The sequence below is a fragment of the Chelon labrosus genome, assembly GCF_963514085.1.
Source record: "Chelon labrosus genome assembly, chromosome: 11".
NCBI classification, from domain to species: Eukaryota; Metazoa; Chordata; class Actinopteri; order Mugiliformes; family Mugilidae; genus Chelon; species Chelon labrosus.
The window spans coordinates 15552463-15568366 of NC_140344.1; the positions used below are offsets into that span (position 1 = coordinate 15552463).

The 15904-nt window shown below is 42.8% G+C and overlaps 1 protein-coding gene across 1 annotated transcript in view; it reads right to left on the reverse strand.

The window, feature by feature from the left end:
• fkbp16 (FKBP prolyl isomerase 16) overlaps positions 1 to 15884 on the reverse strand; it is a 30251-nt gene extending 14367 nt beyond the window's left edge. Inside the window, exons 1-3 of the mRNA XM_084555437.1 lie at positions 15245 to 15884; positions 14789 to 14958; positions 14085 to 14173 (exon numbers count right to left, since the gene is read on the reverse strand). Of these exons, the coding sequence (XP_084411563.1) occupies positions 14085 to 14173; positions 14789 to 14958; positions 15245 to 15725 (740 nt within the window). The 5' untranslated portion in view covers positions 15726 to 15884. The remainder of the gene's footprint in view (positions 1 to 14084; positions 14174 to 14788; positions 14959 to 15244) is intronic.
• Positions 15885 to 15904: the final 20 nt, after the last annotated feature.

The window sequence follows — 15904 nt, forward strand, 5'->3', positions numbered from 1 at the left end:
ATCTTTAACTAACTCACATTAGGCTTTTCGTTTAGGGGATTGGAGACAGAGAGGGAGAGATAACTCAAATGACAGGATGAGAAAGAAAAACTACAGAGAAAAATGTCCAGGTCTCCATTTTACTAACCAGTCCGCTTTGTCTGCCAAACATTAGTTTACTTAATCTGCCTGTTGTTTCATGCTCAGGATGCATTTGCAGATCTGTGAGACTTAACCATTCAATCAATCCATGGCCTTGGTGCCAAAACAAAGAGAACCTAAAACCAGCTGTAATCTGCAGATTTAGCTCAATGAATTATGTTGCATAAAACTTGTTTTTATAACATCATCAGAGCCTCATGTGAAAGCAACTTGCAGTCTAAGAGCAGAGTTAGCTGTTTAATTAATTCAACTGTGAGCTCAAGCCCTCAGCAGTGAATGGATGAATGATTGAACGATGGACGCTCAAAGCTTTTAGAAAAAGAAAAAAAAAAACTTTCCTTTGACTTACAGGTGAGCAGTTTCTACCTTATGCAACAATCTGAAATCTCTGAGGTTGGTGCTCTGATGTGCGGCTGCATCGAGATGAATCATTCCTCAAAAAAAGCTCAAAGCTTTTGCTGCGAGTTAGGATGGATAAGAGCAATCCATCTAACGTAGAAAAATACCTCCAGAGGTCATTATCTAGTAAATCAGTCTTCCTGCTATCTGCAGACCATATCTTATCCCAGGATTGACGCTAAATCCATAATCAATCAATATGAACAAGCAGACCTCTCTGGGGTGTGCACGGTCAAGAGGCAATTTCTAGGGCAGCCCTGAGGACGGAGGTTTAGTTTCAGTGGGTTCTCTGAGAGGTTGATGTGAAGCGATGGCAGCTAAGTTCTTTATTTACGTAGACGTTATGTCTACTTATTATATAAATCAAATTTTGCTAGATTTCACTTTTGAACTTCAAAGCTTTTAAAGTTAGGACAAATTGTGAGCGAGGAGACGAAAATCCTGCCCTTTGAAAGATGAAAGTCCTCCTCTTCCATTTCTGTTACACTTCACATTAACGTCCGCCTTCTTCAGTGGACACATGAAGCATTTTGTTCTTTCTGTTTACCTTGAATTCAAAGCTTTTTCTTTTTTAGAAAATGCGATTTGGGTGTAAATCACAAGGGAGACATTAATTATCATTCAACAAGTTTGCCGTTTGCCTCCCTCTGTGGTGGTGAACATTAATGTTTGTGACCAGGAGCTCCTCATTGCTTTATGTATGACATTCTGGTCCAGGAATAAATGTCATAAAGAGATAGTGATCAGAAATTAATTTCCCTTCGAAGTCTGAGCTGTCACATGAGCATGTGCACCAACCAGATAACCCCCCCGGAGAAAATGTCACCATTTCTGGAATATCATTTTGCAAATGGAGCACACAACAAACGAACAGCAGATATCTCGCTCCCCACCTCCCTGATTATTAAATGAGATGTAGCTTTAAAGCAGCAGTTGCTGTTCATGCGCACCTGAGCGGATACACCTGGCCTTTAAGCATTTCTTGTTGGACACATTTGAAGAGCAGTTTACAAGCACACACATAAAATGCACCATTTGACTTTTCTGACTTTTCTGCCGTGTGTACATGCAACAAAACATCACTGTCATTATTTACTGTCACCCTGCTGACAAATCGATGTCTAGCAGAAATATGACTGTGTGTGCGTGTGTCTGTAATCTAACCAATAAAGATCCAGATTCCTTTCAGCAGCCGCCCGCTTTGCCTCCTTGTTCAACAGCAGCTGTAAATCAATAGCAGCGCCCTGAACTCCTGACTTATTAGTCAGGTTGTCACAGAGGAACTTTGCCGGCTCTTTAGTCTCTCTCTCTCTCTCTTGCTGAGCAGAGGTATGAGACCTGGAGCATTAATCATCACTAAAACAACCACATTTCTTTAGAAGAAGGGCTTGGCTGTACTTAACCTAAGCCAGTGGCTATGGCGTAGGTCACCCTCCCACCAGACGGCTTTGAAAGCAAACTCTGAAATTTCATTCACAAGGAATGTTTAAGGCTGCTTGTGCTCCTCTTATACCAGCAGTGCAGATGCACTGAGCTCACTCGTGTTGTCCTTCCCCATCTGGAATGACAATATGAAACATTACCACGGCACAACTAATCCCATCAGCGCTATCGAACAACTGAGGCCGTTTCATTCATAATGAGATCTTCTAATGAGAATTAAGTTAATTCCCAAAGCTTAAACACTGCACATCTGATTTTGATTTTGCAGTGAGGACGTCAGTGGGAGTCTGCCAGTCATTAACTTTGGGAGGAATATTTTGAGAGTCTATTGTGTGTATGTGTGTGTGCGTGTGTGCATGCCTGCATGTGTTTGCCTGTGATACACTGCTGCAGACGACTGATGACGGAGCACTGACGTCTCAGCGCAATGAGTCATGCTCCACATCCCCGCTGACGGTACCACTTCATCACCCTAACATACACACACACACACACCAGTGCCACTTGTCACTTTGCTACAGATCTACTTCCTCTGGGCTCTCAGTCTGCACTTGTCACCTCGTATCCCTCCACATCAGCAGCACCACATTACTCTATAGACAACCAACACATTTGCTAAGATACATTGCTGTCTGACTACTGGGAGCATGATTAGCGCGCCAACCCGTCAATACAGACTGAAACATATTGCATGAACGTGATACGTTTACACAGTGCATCACTATCAGTAACAGCTTGCCTCTCTACAGACCATCTGCTTCCATTATGCTGCAGTAACAAATGAGCAAAATGTATAAAGTGGATTCATGAGTTGCCCGGCAACTCTGTGTCTGTTATCACTAGACGTTCTGACGGGGGCTTACATCCACAGTAGTTTGAAATCTGTGTCTAAAATTGCTGAAAAACATAATGAGAAGTGACTTCTGTGAGCAACAAGTGACAAGTGGGACTGGGTGGTCCTGGAAGTCAAAGAATCCCAGAAACAGTTTCCGTGTTTGAGCAATGACAAGAAGGATTGAAAGCAGCTATGAATACAAAGCAGACTTTTTTTTTTTTTTTTTTGGCAACATAGCAAAGTAGAGCCCAGCATGTGCTTGAAACAAAGTAGTGGTTATGACTCGCCTGACCACATCAGCCTGTTTATAACTGTTCAGAACAGCCACACTTGAAGACTGCTGGAAAGAGAAGAGAAGCTATAATTGGTCAAAGTGGGGGAAAAAAAGGAGACTCATTTTAAGACGGTGGCTCGTCAAAAGCATTCGTTGTTCACTGAAAAGTAAGAAAGGTAGTTTTGTGAACAATAGAGAGGCTAGCGGCTCTATTTGGGCTTTGCGCTAAATGCTAACATCACAGTGCTAACAGTAGCTGCACACAATGACGTTGCTTTTTACCAGTGTTTTCCAAGGTAGTTTAGAGTGTTGCTAACATTAGCAGCAAGTTGCACAAAGTTCATTTCAGCCTGGACCCGAAGTAGACTGATCAACTGGTTAAACAGACAGCTGGTGATGTAAGCTATAAAAACTGTCACAGGTAGCACCATCATGTCTGACGTCAGAAAGGTGTGACGTTTGAAACTCGTCATCTGAAGAATACTAACAGCTAAACACTGTCCCCATTCTTCAAAAATACACAGGAGTGTTAGTTAAGGAAAAGAGCACATAAGGTTACTGTTAAAAGCATGCTCCGTGCAGCCACCTATTATTTGTCATGCCCCACTACATCTGTAGCTGTGTACGGTCGACAACAGCCATGGATGATTTAAAGAGTGGCTGGCCTGGGCCGGAAAAAGGTTGTAGTGGGGCTGAAGTGCCATCTCACGTGTGATCCTCCCGTGTGTCCTGAATGCAGCGCTTCGGATAACTGACTCTGTCGTAACATCAGGGTTATACAACACAGCCCAGCATGCAGCACACTAGAGAGAGGTGATGCCAGTGAAGCATGACTGTGTTGTCAGTGTTCCAGTACATTGACACCAACGCAGGAGAGTTACTACTAGGGGTACAAATATCAACCTCTTTCATATGAAGCATATGGTAAGTGGGAATCAGATTTTGTAACACTGCGTTGATTTTTATGTAGTATGGCTTCTTAAGCGGAAATCTTGCGTACGTTTTTTGGGGCAAAACACACAACAGCTGAGGATGCAGGAAGCCTGCAAATGAGAACAATGTGCAAAAATCATAACCACCAAGATGACACCAAGCAAGAGTTAAAGGGGAATTACCATTTTTTACAACCTGGAATGAAAATACTATTGTTTACTCACCTATATAACTTTGGGGTCATTTGGAGTTGTTCGGAAGATATTTATATCCATATAGTGGGAGTGACTGGGGCACCGAAACGCAGCCTCTAAATAACGCATTATCTGCCGCAAAACTCATTCATTTCACCAATATTTCGTTATGATATGCTAGTGCTATTCCCCGTTGAGTCTGGAGTTACCTGTTATCTATTCGCGGATGTGCAGCGGTTTGTTGTTCTTTGGCCAGCTGTTCCTCTCTCTGCCTCCGCATCCTCTTTTCAACAAGCTCCTCATCCATATACTCTGGCTCAAAACGGTTAGGACGTCCATCATAAACAAAGTCGTTGTCCACAACCTCAGATTCGGAAAAATATTCAGCCATGTTGCAAAAAGTAGCAGTAGCAAATTACAGTTAAACAAGCCAACCGTCGCGGGTGCGCACGGCGCTCAGAGATGACATCATCCAGGTCAGAAGTTAGTAGGTCAATCTACAGACCCCAAATGATGATAACAGGTAACTCCGGACTCAACAGGGAATAGCACTAGAATATCATAACAAAATATCCGTGAAATGAACGAGTTTTGCAGGAGATAATGTGTTTATTTATATTTATTTATATTTAGAGGCTGCGTTTCGGTGCCCCAGTCACTCCCATGGATATACGCGTCGTTCTGCTGGATCTAAATATCTTCCGAACAACTCCAAATGACACCAAAGTTATATAGATAGATAGATAGATAGATTGACATCTCCATCGCATACAGCACTGTCAGACATACATGTACACGAATTATAGACCCAAAAACCAAACACCCAGAAAAGAATAATAATAATAATAATAAATATTGTGACTGTACTGTACATACATGGTTGTTGCATAAATAGAAAAATACCAGATGCATATTGTTATTGCACTTTGCTATTGCACTCATGTTGTTGCAGGTTAGTTAAAAAAGTCATTCAGTCCCTTTCTTTTTTTTGTCCTCCTCCCCCCAAGTGAGTGGTGGTTAAACAGTTTGATGGCATGGGGGACAAAGGAGTTCCTCAGTGTATTTGTCCTGCACCTTGGGAGGAGCAGCCTCTCGCTGAAGGTGCTTCTCTGGCTACTGATGGTCATGTGCAGAGAGTGGCTGGCATTGTCCAGGATACACGTTAATTTTTTAAGCGTCCTTCTCTCTGCTACAGTAGCCAGAGCGTCCAGCCTCGTGCCAACCACCGAGCCAGCCCGCCTGATCAGCTTCTCCAACCTGGAGAGGTCTGCCTTTGAGGTGCTCCCACCCCAGCACACCACAGCGTAGGTCAGGACGCTGGCGACCACAGACTGATAGAAGACATATGGGTATGGAAGATATGGTTGAGTAAAGGATCGTATTTTATGCCAGAAATAAGGTCCAGGTTGTAAAAAACTGTAATTCCACTTTAAGACATGATGGTGGGTTGTTGGTGAGCGTCTGGGGCCTTAGTTTTTATTTTACAGTGCTTCCCGCACTCAGTGACAGAGATCTCTCTGATTGGCTGTTCTGGTTACCGAACCAGTGCACGTGAAGAAAAACAAAGTGACAAAACATGCTCAATCTCTGTTTTTCATCTTCATCTCAACATTCCAATATGCAAATGTCTTCACGACATGGCCGTCTAGAATGAACAAACAGTAAACAAGCTGATCAGCATGATTCAGCAGAGGCCAGCTTTGTACACAACGGTTTGTAGCTTCCTAGCTTCATACTCTCCGAGCTAGAAGTAGCCCTTCCAGTTTCCCCTTTTGAATGATAAATAGGCCCCGTTCAGACTTCGCAGTAACATTTGTCCTGGGGAATCCGATCACAAAGGACCAGTCAAATTCCCTGTATGTGCACACATACTTGGCCAATAAAGCTGATTCTTAAAGTATAGGTGTGAACACATCGCATTAGAGAGATCCAATCTCAGACCACATTCGGAGGTGGTCTGGGTCAAATTTAACTGTATTCTTTTTGTAATGTGAACACACATTGCGTCCCATAGAAAAAAAGCCCCATAAGTCATATCTGTTCATTAGTAATTGAGCCTTTTAAAACACTCTGTCCTTGTAGCCAGCTAAATACTAAATAAATCAAAACAAGAATTAATTTAAAGTTAATTATTGATTTTACCGTGTTGATGACCATAACTTGTAACGTAATATTTAACATGTGCCAAAGTCACGACGCACACACGTGAAACAGCACCATTTTCGCTTCTGAAACAGTGGTGGAGATCCATTATGAGACAGCAGCTCTAAAAATACTCTGAAACCTAAACTGAGATTGGATCTGAAGAGTTGAATGAGGACACATTTTAATGTCAGGCGTGGACACAAGTATTTCAAGCTGGCCACTTCCAATGAGGTTGCACAGGTTAACGTAAGGTCTGAACAGGATCGTACAGACTACAGCCACCTGTTGGCATAAAGAGTTATTTCCTTTCACGCAGGCGCAGATATGTTCAAGTGCAACGTTTTGGTCCAGACGGCGGTGATATTGTAGGTTTGCTGTTTCCCATTTCCTGCTTATAGAATTTCTGGACTTTTACTTAGAATATTGAAGACTTTCATTTTATAATGGAGCACATTGTTGCATTGATACTTAACTTTGCAAGTCAGCTGGGCTCTCCAGAGATTTGACTTCTTGCTAGGCTTCAAGCTACGCATGTGAGGCTTATCCATATCCTCAGGCCACAGGTGTGGACTAATAAGAGTGCACAAATATTTCTTACCAAGCAAGAGCATAGTTTGTTGCTTACTATCTTTCAAAGCTCCTGTATTGTTTAGTTTATGTAATAGAGAGATCAGCATTGAAAGGACTTCTTCAAATAGGTTTGTCCAGTTACATACTTCATGTTAACGTTTCATTGTTATGAGAAAGCGTGTGAACCTGCGTGATACAAAAATAAGTATAGTTTTCCTTATTTTTAACTGAATAACAGAACAAACAAGCGACCTAAACAAATATTGTGGGTTTTAAAAACTCCCCATGCTAGTAGTAGAGATAAACAGGAACAAGGGCTGCAGTGGAAAGGGAAGTAGGCATATCATGAAACTGGGAAAAACAGGGAGAGAATAACAACAAACAACAATGAATAAGAAGCTTAAACAACACAATGTAGAAATTAAGACTAGATAGCAACAAAACTCTAACCGGTGTAGTGATCACGCAAGCCCTCTCAAAATGTATATACCATCTCCCTGAAATTCAATAAGAGCACATTAACTGTCCCATTAAATACTACCCTACACACAGAAAGCAGAAGTGGATATAACTGAGGGCAGTGCTGTATTACAACCGAGACTGTCGATGTGAGAGATAAGCCTGCTAGCAGTAGGGGAAAAAGGTAAACATCCAGGGAGATTAGATGAAGGACATGCACAGTTCAAACAGTGGCCAGAGTGGCAAAATACTGCTGTGGAGCCAAAACAACCCACCATCTCGATTTCAGAAGTTAAGAAAAGACTTTCTCCCGCTCCGATTTAATTCCTACATCTCTTTTTAGCTTAAGTTCAACACGTCAAAGCCACACAGTGATGTGGCGGTTTGTTGCAGCTAGGAGAGGAGCGCATGCTGATTCAGAGCGGAGCCTGATCTTATCAGGAACGTGCTACAGCTGTCAGTGCTTGCTGGCCTGCTCCTGGAGCGTGAGGCCTGGGTGTGGTTTTCGAGTCAGCCAGCCGTGTCTGTGCTGGGAAAAGACACACACAAAGCCCAAAAGCTACAGTCAAACTTGTTTAGGTCACGTGTTTGCGCAGCCAAGAGTTCAGTCGTTTGGTTTGTTCACATCTACATCTGGAAGCTGATGACAAACAGTAAAACAAAGGAATGTGTTCTTAGTCAGTTACAAGAACCAGTTGATTATTTGCCTTTGTAGAAAATGTAATTTTGTGCTGAGAGGAAACGCCATCGTAGAGGAGACTGGTTTGGATTCATCTGTGTTTTCCGCAGAGAAGCGTCTCAAAGGTCACATTATTCATTTGACCCAGGTGGTTGAGCACACTGAGTCACGCAGCGGAACTCCACCTCCAAGATTTTCTGAGTGGACAACAAGTACAGACTCACAGGGGAGGAGAGCAGCGTGTATAAAAGTAACACAGATCAGTATTACTGTGTGGTGAGTGAGTCATTCTACCTGTCTACTGGCGAGTTCCTGATGTAATGAAAAGCAGAAGTGCCAGTTCTCTGCCGTGTCATGTTTCATTGGTTGATAAGAAGAGGGATTTTGCAAGAGAAGGAAGAGCGTGCACATCACAAATGAACCTAACACCAAGCATTTAATTAAAGCTACCGCCGAGATCTTGTGTTGTCAAGAGGAAGACACAGAGACAAAATGTGTCGTAGGTCACTGTCATTTCGCGTGCCTTTCAAAAGTGTTGTCACTCGTCGTCAGACTTGATCCTACTAATTGCATTTCTGCGTTGACACTTTGTCATATTGGCCCTTTGTTCTAAGAATCTCTCCGGCCGCGTGCCTTCCTGCTCCGAAAAATGTCACTGTTACCTTTCGCAGCTACTCCCACTGCTGGATATGGGTGTGCCTCGACGTGATTCCACACTTGCCGACTTCTTGAGCAGTGTCAACACAGAGCACATTCCCAAGAAGATGATTCACTGATGATGCATGTCAGACATATCAGTGATGATGCGTTCACACCGGCAATGAGCTACAATTCATTTTCAGTGGAAGCCGGTGATATGAAGCATCAAACTCGTGCTGGACACTTGCTGCTACGTGACAGACGTGACGCACTTATTTCAAAGCCGAGCTTGGCTTCAACTTTCTTCGTGCGGGACAGTGACACGGGTCAGCCAGTTTCACTGACGCAACAATCAACAAGTGCTTGAGCAACATTTCAATGGCGATTTGGTGACAGTGTAGCTTTTTTCTTTTTTTTTTTTGGCTCCAAACAAATTTGTCCAACAATCTGATACAGACCGAATATTCCACAGGACACAGTTGTGACCTGAAGCTCATAATTTTGACCTGACGCCACCGTAGTATAAGTTGAAAACATGTAGCAATAGATTTTTATAACTATCGTCTTTTATTATGTCTGATCGTTGGGCACTTGGCACTAACATCTGGCCACTTGCTCAATATCTGGCATTATGATCACAGGCTTGCAAAACTAATATTATCCTCAGTTCTCACAGAGCTGCAAGTATATGTGTAAAGTGTTTCTCTAGTTGGTTTCTATTTTCTAATATTTCTTAAAATAATCTGCTACCACTTTAACCTTCCTTTCCTTCAACATTGCCATATAAATGGTTTCAGGAAACAGATCAAAATGATAAACAGATCCTTCTTCTGCCTTGTCAAAGCCTGCTTCATTACTCATAATGCAAACGGATTTTTATAAAAAAATTTCAGCCTGCAGTCCCACCTCCAGCAATTTTACATCAGGGAGTTTTTAGACTTTCTCTGGAGCCCAGAGGGGGCCTGTAAACATAATTCAAAAAGATCCCCCTTTTCACTGAAATAAATCATCTTTCTCGTGATTTTGCTGGTGGAGTGATAAAGTTAAGGGAAACGAGTCCAGGATGAATATTACACAATGACCGTCAATCATCAGGGTAGCTGTTACAGTAGTTTCCCATGAACAGAGGCTTCACTCATCTTGCACCACCCTAAAGCCAAATCAGTGAGCCTGGTATATCCAAGGCTCCAACAGTCATCGGGCCCACCTCCCCCGGGGTCAAAGAGAGGGAGAGTCCTCTCTCCACCCTCCACAGTAGGACTTGTTTGCGTTTCTCTCCTCTGAAACTGACAGTGATAGCCATCTGGTACGTCTCCACAGTGTTTCAACTGTTCCAATAAGGTGTATGCGTTTAGCATGGGATTATCTACTGCATTAGTATGTTGTGATTCATAGTCTCTGTGTTTGTTCACAGTTGCCGCTGATCATTTCTCGGTTATTCATCATGAGATAGTTCAGGATTAAACTCTGCTCTCTTACTGTTCTGTCTAGAGATGCTGCTACTACTGCAGATACTAATTAACTGATACTCATTGTCAGACAAAGAAAAACACTCAAATATATAAGTATGCCTCCTAAGTTATTTTTGTGCTAAATTATTGTGCTTCAATGCTTCATTATTTGATCGTCTTCAACTTTCACCGCACAACATCTGGCTCCCATTTTACAAAATTTGCCATTTGCACCGTGACACATCAGGCTACAGGCCAAGAACTCTTGGAATTAATACTTTATCTCCATGTTCTAATTTTTGACAGACACATAAATCAAGCTGCTAGATTTCATATCTAAATTTAGGCCATACCACTCCCTGATCTGACCTTAAATAAAGTTGTTTGTGAACTAATTAGACTTGGTATATTTCTTTGAATTCACTCCTTCTTGCACCAGATTCCTGTTCTTACAACTTTTGTTATATATATGGATCCTGAAACGCTTGCTCATGACCCAGTTCAGACCCGGTATTAACATGCATCCTGAGTAATCAGTGGTTGTTCACACCTAGCATTAAAATTAGTCTCCACACGCGTCTGAAGCCATCACTTGAGATCTGATCTCAGTGTCAATGTATTGACATATTAAATGATTGAGCGTGAGTAAGCTATGTGTAATTCCCTCAGAAGAAACGCATCAGCATGTGGTTAATTTGCGATGTGTAAATGTCGATGTATCAGAGCTGTCACGTGGCGTTAAACAGCTGTATTTCCTGTATTTATTTACCCTTATTACCATAGATTTTTATTTTACTGTTTACAAACAGTGCTACATTGACATTACTGTGTGTATGCTGGCTTTCAAATATTAAGTTACATTCTGAGATTTGTGCATGTCTCTAAAATAACTACTGTTAGGCCAGAGATACTTGAATTAATAAATAAATAATAACTTAGCGTGCACGCTTTCGGTGAGTGAGAGAGATCACGTCCCACAGTTCATATCATTTCACCGTGTCAGGACGCACACGCAGCAAAAAGAGACAGCAGACACAATACTACAATATTCTGCTGTACATCAAATGATGTCAATGTTTGTTTGGATATAGAGCACAAAATCGTGGCTTGAGATGCAATTTAATTTGTGGACATAAAGCTGGCCAGTTATGATCCAATCACTCAGGCCTGAACTGGAGCATTTCCTGAGAACATTTACCTTTCAAATAGACCAACAACATATTTTTATTACCTAGTGAACTATAGTGACTCATCCCGTGATTAAGGTATGTACAGCATGTGCATGTAGTGTATTTCCATTGACGTAAAGCGCTTTTATGAACTGTAGTAGTAAATAATACTATATAAATAAAGAATAAGTAGCACACAATCCCCTTGTGACGCATTGTTGGAAAACTAGAATGATTAACTGGCTGATCCCGTCCATCTGGACATGAATTAAACTATTAATTTAGCTCTGACACATCCCACTGGTCTAAGTAACTCCACTCCAACATGTGCCACTGAGGTAGTTCTCAGCAATGCCAAGAGTAAAAGTATGCCAACACCTTTTGCTGCCAGCGCCGGGGTTTCAGCTTCTGTTTATGTTTGCTGACAGCCGGCCAACACGACCTTACGGCGCACCGCTTCACACCGAAGAAGTCTTTTAGTGTGTTGTGTGGACGTCCACGCGCAGTTAGACACACATCCACGCGCCGCATATAGAGCATTTAACAATGATTTCTTGTTTTGCAAGTAAAGCAAATAAAGCAGCCGCCAATACCATTTAATGCGATGGCTTTGGATTTGTGCAGGGCTGATGAGTCAGACTCCCTCCAGCCCCTGAAGGTTTTGTTAACGTTAAAGTTGCGCCTGCCCAGAGATCAACAGACGCTGGCTTCCTCTGCTCTCTGATAACGACCTGCTGACAGAGGGGACGCAGCCTGTGTGTCTGACTAAGTAGTATATCTCAGCAGGGAACAGAGGTGACGCACGCTGCTGTTCCTCAAAAAGGCGAGCGTGATGGAGTCTTTTGTTGTCTTTAAAGGGCTCAGGGCTTTAATGTCTCACAGGAAAGACGTCAATGTTTCTTACAGTCGATCCGGTCCCGACCAGCTTCTCTGTTGCAATCAGCCAGGTAAATGCTCCCCGACTTTCACCGGAGTTTCATTATCCTTGTATTCGCCTTTTTCAGGAGCTACAGCTCTGATCGCATTGGACGCTGCAGCCAGCCCATCACCCACAAGCCGAGCCACGCCGCAGCGTCCACGGAGACATGTTGAATCATACTGTCTGGCCAGCTTTGTGCACTGTTCTCAGAGATCACTGTGAAGTGCTCTTAGCAACACTGCTAGCAACAGGCGACTGACAGAGTTCAATCAATGCATCTGCCTGAAAACAGAGAGAGGCTAATGAAATTTTCCCTCGCTGCCTCTCTGTCATTTTACAGCACAGACATGCTGAGCCCGTCAAATCTACTGCTCCTTGTCTTTCTTATTCCACAGCTAATATGTTATATATGTATGTTTATATACTTTAACAGGCAGGGAGAAACATACCAGGTCACCAATTCGCTCAACTCTCAGACCAACTTTACAGGAAACAGGAGAAAATCAGACTCAAGGCGACCAACAACGTCTTTAAGTGAATCATGTTTAAAGAGCTGGAACGAAAGAATGATTGTCTGCTTCATAAGCAATGAATCAAAACTTGGTTTGACGCCACACAGCTCACAGTCCTAATAAGCTGCATGAAAACAATCGTTAACTAACCTCTCGCTGCTTCCCTCTCCCCACACCACACAGATTCTAGACAACCCCTCAGAGACTCCTCGTCCTAACCACATGTCCTTCACGCCGCTCCATAATACAAACAGGACCTCGTGCAAAGTGCTGAGAAGAGAACAGTACTGGGGGGGGGGCGCTCCTCAGTAAATCTGAACATTTTGTTGTCAACAACAAGGCTGTAAAAGTACATTTGAGTCATAAATGTAACCCTGGATGCTGAACATTTTTCCGGCTTTTACTGCCACTGTTTTTCTAGGCAATGAGAACGGCTACTTTATTAATAGTACAGCGTATCCTACATCTGGCTAAATACTTTTTTAGCAAAAACATTTCGTGCTTAGGCGGAAACTAGCACGTTTGAGAACGCACACGGCACATTAAGGCGTTTGAAACTATCTAATAATGCTTAATTTGCTCTGACGGGTGTGGGCTTATTTCAACACAGGTACAGTGTGGACATTATCGCCATTAAATTAAGGGCCACAGTTTTTGCCGTTTATGAAATTGCTTAATATATAATGTATTACTGTTCCTTGCTGAAAACGCCTTGATGAATTGAGAACTGTTGAACACTTATTTGCTGCAACATAATCAACCAGCAAACCGATTAAATCACATTAAACACATTAGTTGATATGTTTCTAGTCTTGACTCAGAAGATCCTTTGAAATGATTTCACTGATATATTATTATACTAAATCTAATCACTGTGGTCCATTTTTGTCTCACGTGTCCAGGTTATCTAGAGTAAACATTTGACCTATAAACAATAGGTTTTTGGCAGTGACACACGAATCTCCTCTGTGTTTATACTGGCCCTTTAATGGTGTAAAGGTTATAAACCCAAGCCATAGGCCGTAATATGAGTGGTGTACTCCCATAGGTCGGTAGGTTGCGAACACCGCGCTGATAGGCTGCCTCTGAATGGTGTTAGGAGGAAGCCATCTGCTCCTGTTTATGGTCCATTAACCCCGCTACCCCTGGATAACCAGGCTGCCCCCACAGCAACAGGTTCAAAACGCCTCGGCTTCTAACGGTGATGATACTTAGATTTCATTTATGCAGAAAAAAAAAAGATAACAGCCTGAGTCTTGGTTCCGCTTCAGAGTGCTTCTTAATCTACACAAAGTTGATAACAAAAACTGGAAAGTCCTTACCTTCCCAGAAGTCCGTAAGCATACTGTGAATCTGCCAGCAGTAATGTGATCTCGTCCTTCTGCATGGACATGACACACTCCTCCAGGGCCTACAAGTGTCACAAAGCGAGTTATTTAGCAGACGGGCTAAGTATGTTTTATTTTACAGCTTTTTACATTTTTAAGCCAAACTTCAAACATTTCAGTGGTCCAGAGCAGATAGGTGTAACACATGTCTGATGGACTGGCAGAAACTTTAGTAAGAAGTTTGTGGTAATTCAGTAAATTTATTGGTAAGCCTCTGATTGCGACTACAAAGGCTGACAATGAAGAGTTTAAGTTGAAATGTTTCTTAATACCCACCTCATTATAAATAGTAATAATATTTATGACCCTATCTTTTCCTGTTGTGTTATCTTCAGTTCCTATAGTTTTATTATTTATGACCAAATTCCAGCCACACAAATAGCTATCAAATCAGCTTCAGCTGCCGACACGCCTGACATGCTCAGCGAGTCTAACATACCTGCTACTCATCATCCTGTTAGTGCTGTCACTGCAAGCATGCTGATGTTAGCATTTAGCTAATATAAACTCACAGGGTTACTTCCGCGGCTCTGAGAGATTTACTGACACGTTGTCATTGCCAACTATTTGTTGTAATGCACTCAACAATGCAGAAAACCCTTCCAGTCAAAGAGAAGGAAGGATTAAAAAGTTTCCACCTGATTTACGTCTCCCTCTCCGATAACAAAGACAAGCTGGCAGTCCATCTCCACCACAGTGCGGTCCTCCAGGACACCCTGCATCTTCACGGTAACCTCCTGGCCCCAGGCGGGGTTCGGGGCCTGTGGGATCCCAGAACTCAGCACCTTCTTCCTCAACAGCCGGTCCTCTGCATGAGGAAAGAAGAAAAGGTCATGCAGAAGGAAGTTGGGTTAATCTGCTAGTTGTTGGTAAACAAGTGCTCAGGGACAGCCACAAAGCTGATCTGTCACTTTTTTGGCCACTTTTCTTCTTTTGTAAACTGAATATAAAGTCACTGGAAATCATATTTTTCCAAAATTATCTTGCCAACACCATTTCTGTGTGTGTGTGTGTGTGTGTGTGTGTGTGTGTGTGTGTGTGTGTGTGTGTGTGTGTCTCCACTCGTGATGTGCTACTCATTGGTGTATCCTCACCTGTGATGTCCTTCCAGTCTTCTGCCACAAACAGCTGCTCAAAGGTTGAGGAAGTCCACTCCACCACTGCATACTGTGGAAAGAGACTCTCTGCTGAGCTGTCCCTCTCCAGCACGTTATCGTCTGTTGACGGGTCTTGGAATCGTACCATCTTCCAACTGTTTGTTTTTTTCAGTTTCCTCTGCTCCTTGCATTCAGTTTCTCCTCTCTCCTGGTTGGGATCTGAGGAGCTTTTCATCTCTGTGCCTAGCCTCTCCTCTGCACAGCTCTCTGTTTTTGCCTCATCTTTCCCACACAGCTCCTCGGCTTCCTCCGTCTTCCTCTGCCCACAGGACAGCTCGTTGGGATTGCCCCTGTCGGCAGGCTCAGAAATGGCCCCTCTTACCTCTGTCTCTGTAGGCTCCACTGTAAGGTCTTTACGCTCTTCACAACATGGCTCTGTCTCCATTTCACCGCAGACAGCTAAGGACACCATCTGCATTAGTTTCCAAAAGAGATGATCCTTTGCGTTCAGCAAACGGTCCACTTAGGTGAATGTCAGTTGTTCTTTCCGGCGCCTATTCTCTGTCAATACAAGAAAATATATCCATCATAAAATGTTTACAAAAATCCATGTTGCGTTTCAACAAATCCAACTCGGAGAGCATCTCTTAATCCTGG